The sequence below is a fragment of the Hypanus sabinus genome, chromosome 3, assembly GCF_030144855.1.
Source record: "Hypanus sabinus isolate sHypSab1 chromosome 3, sHypSab1.hap1, whole genome shotgun sequence".
Classification (NCBI taxonomy): domain Eukaryota; kingdom Metazoa; phylum Chordata; class Chondrichthyes; order Myliobatiformes; family Dasyatidae; genus Hypanus; species Hypanus sabinus.
The window spans coordinates 30,806,342-30,818,759 of NC_082708.1; the positions used below are offsets into that span (position 1 = coordinate 30,806,342).

Below are 12,418 nucleotides of genomic sequence, written 5' to 3' on the forward strand. Positions count from 1 at the left end.
TGTTATTACACCACACAACCAAATTTTCGGTCTGCTTCCTGCATGCTAATCCATCACCCCTTTGATACAGCCCACAACACTGGTGTCATCAGCTAATGCCGATATGGTGTTGGAGCTGTATTTAGCAACACAGTCATAGGGTTAAAGTGATAGTCATATGTTGTTAACACAAACAAGGCATTTCACTCTATGTCTTGATGAACATATGAATAAATGAATCTGATCATATTGAAATTTAAATTGATATCATCCACCTGCACGAAGTCTATACCATCCACTCCTACCTGTTCACGCGCCTGTATAAATGCCTTGCCAATGTTGCTATTGTAACTGCTTCCATCACCACCCCTAGCAACAAAATCCAGGCACCTGCCACTGTGTCCATTAAAAAGGAAAATTGCCTTAAGAGATTCTTTAAAGCTCTGCCCTCTAGATATTTCCACTGTTGGGAAAAAGATATTATCTGCCTTATATCTCTCATCATTTTACAGACTTCTGCTAGCTTGCTCCTCAGCCTCAGACTCTCTAGTGAAAACAAGTCAAGTCTGCCCAACCTCTTGTTATACTTTCTATTTCAGGCAAGATGCTGGAAAACTTTCCTGCACCCTCTCTAAAGCCTTCACACCCTCCCTGTAATGTGGTGACCAGAACTGCACACAGTATTCCAAATGTAGCCAAAGTTTTCTACAGCTGCAACGTGACTTTCGAACATCTATATTGACATTGCTGTTTTATCTTGGCAACTCTATCTGCTCATGTTGCTATTTTCAGAGGGCTGTGGGCTAGCACCCTAAGGCCCCTTTCTACATCAATGCTCCCAAGGGTCCTGCTATTGACTATATACATTTAGACCATAAGATACAGGAGCAAAGTTAGGCCATTTGGCCCATCTAGTCTGCTCTGCCTTTTCTTACACTTGACCACCCAAAGTGCACATTTCTCCAGATACAGCATTATGTGCCACCCCCCCCCCACCCAAATTCCCCACTGATTTCTATCTTGCTGTATCCTTTGAAAAACTTCCTCCATTCCAGCAATCTTTCTGCCACTGGAGTACTATCTACAGTTCTCCGTCCCTCACTCTGCTCCTAATAGTCACATCTGAGCTTCTATAAGGCTCTGGCCAAAATGCACTTGTAGTTTTGGGACTGTTATCTAAGAAAGGATGTGCTGGCATTGGAGAGGGACCAGACAAGGTTTATGAGAATGATCTCAGGAGTGAAAGGGTTAACATAGCTGGAGCATTTGATGACTCTGGGCCTGTACACTAGGGCAGCACAAAAGTGTAATGCTTAGACAATGCTTTGCAGTACCAGTGACCCAGGTTCAGTACCCACTGCTGTCTGTGAGGAGTTTGTACGTTCCGCCCATGACTGCATGGGTTTCCTCTGGGTGTTCTGATTTCCTCCCACAGTCCAAAGCCATAACATTTGGTAAGTTAATTGGTCATTGTAAATTGCTCTGTGATTAGGCAAGGGTTAGACTGGGGATTGCTGGCTGGTGCAGCTCAAAGGGCTGAAAGGGCCTATTCCGTACTGTATCTCAATGAATAATCACTGGAGATTAGGAAACTGAGCAGGGGGATCTCATTGAAACCCATTGAATATTGAAAGCTCAAGAGAGAGTGGATGTGGACAGAACGTGTCCTATAGCGGGGGTAGTCTAGGACCAGAAGACACGGCTTCAGAATAAAAGGACATCTGTTTAGAATAGCAATGGGGAGTAACTTCTTTAGCCAGAGGGTGGTTACTATCCAGAATTCATTGCACAGGCAGCTCTGGAGGCCAAGTCATTGGGTGTATTTAAAACAGAGGTTGACCGGTTTTTGATTAGTAAGGGGATCAAAGGTTACAGGTAGAAGGCAGGACAATGGGGGTGAGAATAATCAGCCATGATGGAATGCCAGAAAAGACTTGACGGGCCAAATGGCCGATGTCTTATGATCTAGTACCTGTTACCAACCTATTGCTCACCTGCCTCGGTAACACGTGCAAGTCAGAGTCAAGTTTCACTGATTGTGCAGTTTGCAAGGCCCAGGGGAGCCTTACTTGGTAAAAGGTGCTGGTTAAAAGCTAATTGTTCCAGTCAGGAGGGGAAGAAAAGAGAAAAGAAATAGAAACGGCACAGATCTCTTAGCAGCAAGTATACTGTTAATGATGCAAGTCAAAGCAGCAGCTCTTCCTCAGTCAGCCTGAAGCACAAACTGGATTAATCAACGCTCAGAGTAACCAACCCCTGCAGTGCTGTCGCGGTCACCGGGAGCGGGACAAAGCAGCCAGTAATGGGCCAACGGCACCCCCTGCTGGCCACTGTACACACATGCACCGCTTGCAAAAGCAGAACAACCCAGAAAAGTAACAGCTTTGGTAAAGGTGTGACTTTTGCCAACAATCCTAGATTCTACATAAGAACAGATAATGCTAATGTTTATTTTTCTACAAAATTCAAATAAGCATTTTATAAATAATGTTATTTTACTAAGAAAAACACATTGGCAGATACAGGTGTCCACCGCTTTACTCCACTCCGCTTTTACAAAAGACCTACATCAGTAACATCTCCTCCACAATCTCCAGCAACACAGATGCGCCACAAGGCTGTGTACTAAGCCCACTGCTCTACTCGCTTTACACCGATGACTGTGTGGCTAAGTACAGCTCCAACACCATTTACAAGTTTGCTGATGACACCACAGTTGTGGGCTGTATCAAAGGGGGTGATGAATTAGCACCCAGGAGGGAGAATAAAGACTTAGCTGAGTGGTGTAATAACAATGTCTCTCACTCAATGTCAATAAGACGAAGGAACTGATTGTGGACTTCAGGAGAGGGAAACCAGAGGTCCATGGGCCAGTAATCATTGGAGGATCAGGGGTAGAGAGGGTCAGTAACTTTAAATTCCTGGTGTCACTATCTCAGAGGACCTGTCCTGGACACATCATATAAATGTAATTGTGAAGAATGCATGACAACACCTCTACTTCTTCAGGATCCTGCGGAGGTTCAGCATGTCGCCAAAAACCTTCACAAACTGTGGGAAGTGTATTGACTGGCAGTATTATGGCCTGGTATGGGAACACCAATGCCTTTGAATGGAAAATCCTACAAAAATTAGTGGATTTGGTCCAGTACATCATGGGTAAAACCCTTCCAAACATCAAGCACACCTAAATGAAATACCATCATAGGAAAGCAGCAAAGATCCTCACCACCCAGGCCATGCTCTTTTCTCACTGCTGCCATCAGGTAGAAGGTACAAGAGCCTCAGGACTCACAACACCAGGTTCAAGAAGAAAATGACAGGCTCTCGAATATAAGAGGTCAAACGCACTCATCAATAGAGACGTTACCACAACCAAAGATCTCACTTGAAGGATTCTTTATCTCATTATTTCATGCTCTCATTATTTACAGATATTTATTTATATCTGCATCTGCACAGTTTGTCATCCTCTGGGCTTTGCCGGTTCATTGATCCTGTTTACAGTTACTGTTCTATAGATTTGCTGAGTGTTCCCCCAGGAGAAAGGATCTCGGGGTTGTATGTGGTGACGTGTATGTACTCCGATAATAAATTTTATTCTGAAGTTTGAACAACCAACACAACCTAGAGATGTGCTGGGAGCAGCCCGTGAGTGTGGCCACGTATTCCATTCCCAACATAGTGTGCCCACCGTGTTCACAAAGCAACGTGAGCAGCAACCTCATCAAACCATCAACAGGAACACAAGCCCCGTTCCTCTCACCCACCTGGACAGGCCTCCAGCCTCCAGTCGATGGGTGGACTGCAGACGTTGGGCCTTTTGACTTCCTCAGCTTCTGGACTTCAGATTGAACACTGGGTTCGTGGCCCAAACGTTCCCGTGTTGTACTCCCCTACGTCTGAGAGATGGCGCGTGGAGAAGGAAGGTGAAGCCATGGAGGAAATGAAAATGAGGATGAGTGTTGGGAAACGTGGTAGTGCCTAGTGCTTGCCCAGTGACCGCTACAGATCAGTGAGCACTGCTCCTTGGTGAATGCGGTGCAGATGAGATATGGGTAGCAGCAAGTTATGGAAGAAGGAAAAAGGGAGTTGTGTTAGAATGGCAGTCCTGGAGGAGCAATGGTGAGGACAGGTGTTTATGGTGCAGAGTTTGGTCTCAGTCCTGGAGGAGCAATGGTGAGGACAGGTGTTTATGGTGCAGAGTTTGGTCTCAGTTCTGGAGGAGCAATGGTGAGGACAGGTGTTTATGGTGCAGAGTTTGGTCTCAGTCCTGGAGGAGCAATGGTGAGGACAGGTGTTTATGGTGCAGAGTTTGGTCTCAGTCCTGGAGGAGCAATGGTGAGGACAGGTGTTTATGGTGCAGAGTTTGGTCTCAGTCCTGGAGGAGCAATGGTGAGGACAGGTGTTTATGGTGCAGAGTTTGGTCTCAGTCCTGGAGGAGCAATGGTGAGGACAGGTGTTTATGGTGCAGAGTTTGGTCTCAGTCCTGGAGGAGCAATGGTGAGGACAGGTGTTTATGGTGCAGAGTTTGGTCTCAGTCCTGGAGGAGCAATGGTGAGGACAGGTGTTTATGGTGCAGAGTTTGGTCTCAGTCCTGGAGGAGCAATGGTGAGGACAGGTGTTTATGGTGCAGAGTTTGGTCTCAGTCCTGGAGGAGCAATGGTGAGGACAGGTGTTTATGGTGCAGAGTTTGGTCTCAGTCCTGGAGGAGCAATGGTGAGGACAGGTGTTTATGGTGCAGAGTTTGGTCTCAGTCCTGGAGGAGCAATGGTGAGGACAGGTGTTTATGGTGCAGAGTTTGGTCTCAGTCCTGGAGGAGCAATGGTGAGGACAGGTGTTTATGGTGCAGAGTTTGGTCTCAGTCCTGGAGGAGCAATGGTGAGGACAGGTGTTTATGGTGCAGAGTTTGGTCTCAGTCCTGGAGGAGCAATGGTGAGGACAGGTGTTTATGGTGCAGAGTTTGGTCTCAGTCCTGGAAGGAGGTAGCAGAGCTCCATCAACCTCAACAATCCTTGGCACAGATATCATACATCTGAGTATCATCAATTGCTGTAACACTGAGTGACATTCCTGCCTGTGGCCATCAAACTTTACAACTCCTCCCTCGGAGTGTCAGACACCCTGAGCCAATAGGCTGGTCCTGGACTTATTTCCACTTGGTATAATTTACCTATCATTATTTAATTATTTATGGTTTTATATTGCTATATTTCTTCACTATTCTTGGTTGGTGCGGCTGTAACGAAACCCAATTTCCCTCGGGATCAATAAAGTATGTCTGTCTGTCTGTTGTGACGGGTCACAACCTCTCACAACCTGCTGAGTGGGTCCACCTGCAGTAAGCCTCATCCATTTATTGCTCTTCATTTATTGCTATTTATTTAGTGTATATCTACATTTGCAGCTTGTGTACTGTTCCTGATGTTTACAGTAACTTTTCTATAGATTTGCTAAGTACGCCCTCAGGAAAAGAATCTGAGGGTTGTGTGTGGTGACATGTATGTACTCTGATAATTAATTTTACCTTGAACTTTGAATTTTTGGGGGGGAAAATTGGTACAGGAAGCAGGTGGTAAATGGAAGTGTTGTGAAGGAATAACTATTCCACTACACTGTCACAAATGAAAAATTTTCATTACAGAGGACTTATTGCCCTCTATCTATAGATAATGGGACTGTATGTTCAATATTTCAGATTGCAACTCAGGAAAATGTAGTCACCATGAAAGGTCAGTCATAAAAAACATAATGACACACCAGTTTTGTCTGTCAATCATCTGAAACAAGACACAGGGATTAAGATACACCAGGCTTGTGCTTGTATTGATCTAGGACATGTTGAGATCAAATGTTGGGTCTATTGAAGAACAAGTGTCCACAGGACACTCAAAGCTGCTGCACAGGTTGACTCTGTGGTTAAGAAAGCATATGGTGTATTGGCCTTCATCAACCGTGGAATTGAATTTAGGAGCCAAGAGGTAATGTTGCAGCAATATAGGACCCTGGTCAGACCCCACTTGGAGTACTGTGCTCATTTCTGGTCACCTCACTACAGGAAGGATGCAAAAACTATAGAAAGGGTGCAGAGGAGATTTAAAAGGATGTTGCCCAGATAGGGGAGCATGCCTTGTGAGAATAGGTTGAGTGAACTCGGCCTTTCCTCCTTGGAGCGATGGAGGATGAGAGGTGGCCTGTTAGAAGTGTACAGGATGATGAGAGATGTTGATCGTTTGGATAGTCAGAGGCTTTTTCCTAGGCCTGAAATGGCTACCACGAGGGGGCATAGTTTTAAGGTGCTTGGAAGTAGGTACAGAGGAAATGTCAGGGGATAAGTGTTTTTTTTTAAGCAGAGGGTTGCAAGTGTGTGGAATGGGCTGCCGGTGACAGTGGTGGAGGTGGATACGTTAGGGTCTTTTAAGAGACTCCTGGATAGGTACATGGAGCTTAGAAAAACAGAGGGCTATGGGTAACCCTAGGCAATTTCTAAGGTAAGGACATGTTTGGCACAGCTTTGTGGGCTGAAGGGGCTGTATTGTGCTGTAAGTTTTCTATGTTGCTATGTCATCAGGGGCTGATGGGATCTGTTGAGGGGCATTGAGAGAGAGAGAAGACAGCAGATTGCTGTAGACTTGGCAAACATCATTATATTCTCTGCAGCAACGGGCAGAGGCTCTGAAGACTGCCTATTAGCCAATATTTTTTCCTTTCTTGATGAAGGATAATAGATATACTCTGAGAGATAAAAGGACCTTGAGTTACACATCAAAGACCGGGAATTTAGTGGAGAGTATGGACTTGTGCACAACAGGTCACACCTTACAACCTTTACTTAGTCTCTTTTTGAGGTGATGAAGGTGATTGAACAGAGTAGTCCAGTGAATGTTGTATACATGGAATTTAGTAAGCATGGATTTTGACCAGTTCAAGCTGACAGGATGGAGACAGGAGCTTAAGAAACCATACAACAGTGGTGTGCAGAAGAGCATCTCCAAACCCACAACAGATTGAACCTTGAAGTGGATGGGCTACAGTACCAGAAGACAACGAACCTACTTTCAGTAGCCATTTTATCAGCTATAGGAGGCACGTAATAAAGTGGCCACTAAGTGGATATGTTAGTACTTCTATATCATAACCATCTACTGATGATGATATACAAATTGGATGAAAACATAGATGAGCTGATTAAGTTTGTAGACAACAAGAACTGGATGGAAATGTAGACAGTGAAGCTTGTCAAAGGACTCAGCAAGATATAGCCAACGCAAATACAGGCAGAAGAATAGCAGATGCATTTTAATCTGGGCAAGTGTGAAGTGTTTGGAGATCAAATGCAAGGGGAAGGTACAGCAAGGCCCATCAGAGCATTGCCATACAGAAGGACCTTGGGACACGAGTCCAGTTAACTGAAAGTGGTAACACAAGTCGAAGGCATATGGCATGCTTGCTTTCATAAGTCATGGTGCAATTGTGTAAAACCCTTGGTCAGGCTATATTTGGAGTACTGTATGCAGTCCAAGTCACCCTGTTACAGGAAGCGTATGAAGGCCTTGGAGAGGCTGCAGGAAGGTTCACCCACATGCTGCTTGGATTATTGATAAGGAGAGATAGGACAAACTTGGGGTGTTTTCTCAGGAGTGGAGGCTGAGCGAAGACCTGCTCGAACTTACTAAATTATGAGAGGCATAGATTAAATCAATAGAATCTTTCTCTGCCCCTTCCCTGAGTGGAACTATCATATACCAAAGGGCGAGGGGGGATATTTTAAAGGAGGGAATGTGAGGGTAAAATTATTTTTAAAACCAACACAGAATAGTAGGTGCCTGAAACACACTGCATCAGTAGTGGTGGTGGAAGCAGATACAATAGCGGGCTTAAACAAGCATTTAGACAAACACATTAACATGCAAGGAATGGAGGGATGTGAATTATCAGCATATAGGATTACAGTACGTTAGATTAAAATGGCATCATGGGAAATGCTGTTCTATGCTCAATGTCAAGATACCGTTCCCTGGGAGACAATAGTTCAGCATCTTGCCTTGAATATTAGCAACGCTTCACAAAGCACAGCTAGCTGATCTTCCTTCCAGGTTTTATTTCACCCAGAATGCAAAAGTCAACAGCTATTTATTTGCAAATCACAGCAGACTTGGAAACTGCTTTCACCTGCTTTCTTCCCGACACACAGGGGTAAAGATGTCAGGGGATCAACTACAAAACCTCAGCAAACCCAAGACTAACCAGCCGATGTTCTTCTCAAATTAGCAAGGCGGAGGTAGGGTGTGGACTTCTTTCATGTTTTAACACTCTGCATTTGTCAGAGTGGTGGGTTCCTCCTGGTAAAATACCCATGGCAAATGCGATGAGAAGCATCCATTGACAACTGTGTTGGCTGTACTTCATAACAATGTTTTCATTTGACTGAATGAGCACTTAGCTTGATTCCCTTTTTATCTCCCACGTTGACATTTGTAGGTCGAGTCGATCAGACTAATTAATCATATTGAATAACTGGTCTCTTGCTGTATTCTATAATCAGGTCTTTACACTTCAGTATGGATTATGATTTTGTGACAGCGTAATTTGTCTGAGCTGACAGGTGCACTTGCTCTGTGCTTGCTGGCACAATGGTGGTCATTGGTATTGAAATGAGAGCGAAGCACTTGTGGATCCAATTCAAGTGTTCAAAGCCCTCAGTGCCACCATTACCACCACGTTCTACAGAGACAGAAGCCTTTGGATTTGGAAGTTAATCCACTTGGAGAAACATTCCCTTTCTTCTCACCACACTTTCTCTCCTGTTGGATGCCAACTAGCTTTTCTTCCTTCCCCAGCAAAGTGCTGGAGGAACTGCGCAGCGTCTGTGAAGGGAAAGGGATGCTCATCATTTCTGGGACTGGACCTTCCACCTGGGCGCTTCCTTCCCAGTTCTGATGAGAAGTCCAGGACCTGAAATGTTGACCGTCTCCCTTCCACAGCTGCTGAGTGTTTGCGGCAATCTCCGGACCAAGCTGTTAACAGCCTTCCAGGCAAACCAATATGTTTTATATGTCAATGTGATGTAACCAGATTTCTAAGACGTCCTTTGACAAACTCGGCTAAAGAAAAACTACAGTGAACTTTTAAATTAAACCCAACAGTTAGCTTTTATTCTCATGAAGCATCGCTGTCCTGTTGAGGAATGATATGTGCTGTAGAATTTCAGACAGATGCCTTACCATGATAAACCAAGTGATGAGAGCTGCATTCTTGACATTCTTCTGCAGATCTTTGTTCATGTCTGGCTGCAGTTCAAGGTAGAATAAAAGGCTCTCATTGATGAGGTTTGGCAGCCAACTGTGTAGAAAGAAACAATATCTGTATCATTTCAGAAACACAGCAACGGACATAAAAGCTGCCTCTCCATCTCACACAATGGATTATTTGGTTTGTCAGTTATCTGACTGGTTGAACCATCGTCTGGTTTAGCAATCTGAATACACAGGAATGCCAGAAGCTGGAGCTGCGGACTCTGGCCGATACATCCCCCCCCATCAATGGGAGCATCCCCAGGTGGCCATGCCTGGAGAAGGCAACCTCCACCAAAGATCCCCACCATCTGAACCAAGCCATCTTCTCACAGCCCTGAAGTCCCACACCACCAAGTTCAAGAGCAGCTACTTCCCTTCAACTATTTGGTTCTTGAACCAACCGGAACAATCCAGATCACTAAGATACTATGGCCACTTTTCTCTAAAATGTGTTTTTTTTCTGTTCCAGTTGTGTTCTTTCTAGTACAAATTGGGCCTGACTTATGACTGTCTTCTGAATGTTGGTGCCATGGTGTTACAATTCCAGCCCGTGCTGCCTGTAAGAATGTTACCATTGCCCTGGGAACACACGTAATTGCACATTTGACCACAAATTCAACTATTTTAATGCACAGTTTGAAGTGTTCAAGCATGGCCAGTATTTTCCCCACATAAAAGGACCCAGGGCGTCAATGAAACGGGGACAAAGTGTTTTATTTTGGTTGGGAGAGGCAGTTTGGCCTGTTTTCTACACAGCAGGATATGTCTAACTGAAAGAATGGGACAAATTGGCTTAACACAGCACAGGGACACAAAGACCCCACCCCCAGGATGCGCCCTCTTCTCATTGCTACCATCAGGGAGGAGGTACAGGAGCCTGAAGACACACACTCAATGTTTCAGGAACAGCTTCTTCTCCTCCGCCATCAGATTTCTGAATGGACAATTAACCCATGAACACTACCTCACTTTTTTTTTGCTTTATTTTTGCACAACTTATTTAATAGAAGTATTTCTTATTGTAATTAAATGATATTATATGCCAGTGATATTAAACCTGATTCTGACTGATGGCGGTGCACTCTCTCAGAAGCCCACTGCAGTTGTTTAAAATGGAACAAGCAGCAATGACAATTCATAGAATGCAACAGACATGTAATTTAGCAGTGCTGTACACTAAATAAACACTGTCTGTTTCTGAAATGCAGTACTAGGATCTAGAACACAGAACATTACAACACAGTGCAGACCCTTCAGCCAACAGTGTTGTGTTGACCTTTTACTCAAAGATCAATCCAAACCTTCCCTCCTACAGAATCTTCAATCTTTCTATCCAATGAAAGAAATAGATGACCCATTACCAGCACTGTCTTATCGGGAATAAAGCAATCACAATGAAGGGATTCCAAAGTCCCCTGCCCAATTCAGAAAAATCAAATGCATAAGTAGGGTTTGAGAGGAAATTTTTTTTTAAAAAAGTGCAGAATAATGGTGACTTGGGTCTTGCTACCTTTAAAGTTCAAAATAAGCTCTAGAGGCTAAACAGTTTCCAGGTATGCAGGAAAAAAATTTGGGAGACAACTGGGAGACTAATATCCAACCTGAGGACCATAACCTTGAGGGCATTTGCTAGAGCTGCTGGGGAGGGTTTAAACTAAGTTGTCAGGGGGATGGAAACCAGATTTAAGGGGCTGAGAATGAGGCAGTTGGTATACAAGTCAATGCAGGGTGTAGTGACACCGTGAGGAAGGACAGGCAGATGATGGGGCAAGGTTGCAGTCAATGTCATGAGTTGAAGTGCAACATGGGGGCAAAATCAGAAAGGGTGATAAAGACAATACCAAGGGTGTTATATTTCAATGCACACAGTATACGGAATAAGGTAGATGAAATGCGCAGTTAGAGATTGGCAGGTATGACTTTGTCATGGCTTCACTGAGTCATGAATGAAAGAAGATTATAGTTGGTAGCTCAACATCCAAGGATACACATTGTATTGAAAGACTAGGCAGAGAGGGTAATTTGGCCTCTGTGGTAAAAATAGAAACAAAATCAAATCCCTAGAATGAAAGGACACGAGATCAGAGTCATGGAGAAGTACAGCACAAAAGCAGGCCCTTTAGCCCACCTAGTCCATGCCAAAACCATTTAAATTGCCTTATCCCTTCGACCTGCACCGAGACCATAGTGCTCCATAACCCTACTACCCATGTACCTATCCAAACTTCTTTTAAACGTTGAAATTGAGCTTGCATGCACCAATTGTGCTGGCAGCTCATTCCACACTCTCATGACCATTTAAGTGAAGAAGTTTCCCCTCAAGTTTCCCTTAAAACCTTTCACCCTGAACCCATGATCTCTAGTTGCAGTCTGACTCAACCTCAGTGGAAAAAAACCCTGTTTTCATTTACCTGATCTATACCCCTCATAACTTTGTATACATCTATCAGATCTCCTCTCAGTCTTCTACATTCTAAGGAATACAGTCCTAACTGATTCAAATTTTTCCTTATAACCCAGGTCCTCCAGACCTGGCACCATCCTTAAATTTTCGCTGTATTCTTTCAATCTTGTTTACATCTTTCCTGTAGCTAGGTGACTAGACTCAGTACTTTGATTTATGAAGGCCAATGTGCCAAGAGATTTCTATATGAGCCTATCTACCTGTGATGCCACTTTCAATGAATTATGGACCTGGATACCCAGATCCCTTTGCTCTACCACACTCCTCAATGCACTACCTGTCTTTGTGGCAGACCTACCCTGGCTGCCCCTACTGAAGTGCAAAACCTCACACTTGTCTTCATTGAATTCCATCTGCCCTTTTCCAGTCCACTTTTCCAGCTGATGCAGATCCCTCTGCAAGTCAAGGTGGCCTTCCTCACTGTCCACTACACCCCCAATCTTGGTGTCATCCGCAAATTTGCTGATCCAGTTAATCACATTATCAACCAGATCATTGATATAAATGATATACAACAAAGGACCCAGCACCAGTCCTTGCAGGATACCACGAGTCACAGGTCTCCGGTCAGAGAGGCAGCCATTTCCTCCCACTCTCTGGCTTCTCCCACAAAGCCAATGTCTAATCTAATCTCATCTTAAATTGTAAGTGACTGAACCTTCTTGAACAACCTCTCATG

General features: G+C 44.3%; 1 protein-coding gene across 1 annotated transcript in view; it reads right to left on the reverse strand.

Moving 5' to 3' along the window:
* gpr143 (G protein-coupled receptor 143) overlaps nucleotides 1-12,418 on the reverse strand; it is a 56,880-nt gene that overhangs the window by 8,622 nt on the left and 35,840 nt on the right. Inside the window, exon 7 of the mRNA XM_059963255.1 lies at nucleotides 9,204-9,321. Coding sequence (XP_059819238.1) covers nucleotides 9,204-9,321 — 118 coding nt within the window. The remainder of the gene's footprint in view (nucleotides 1-9,203; nucleotides 9,322-12,418) is intronic.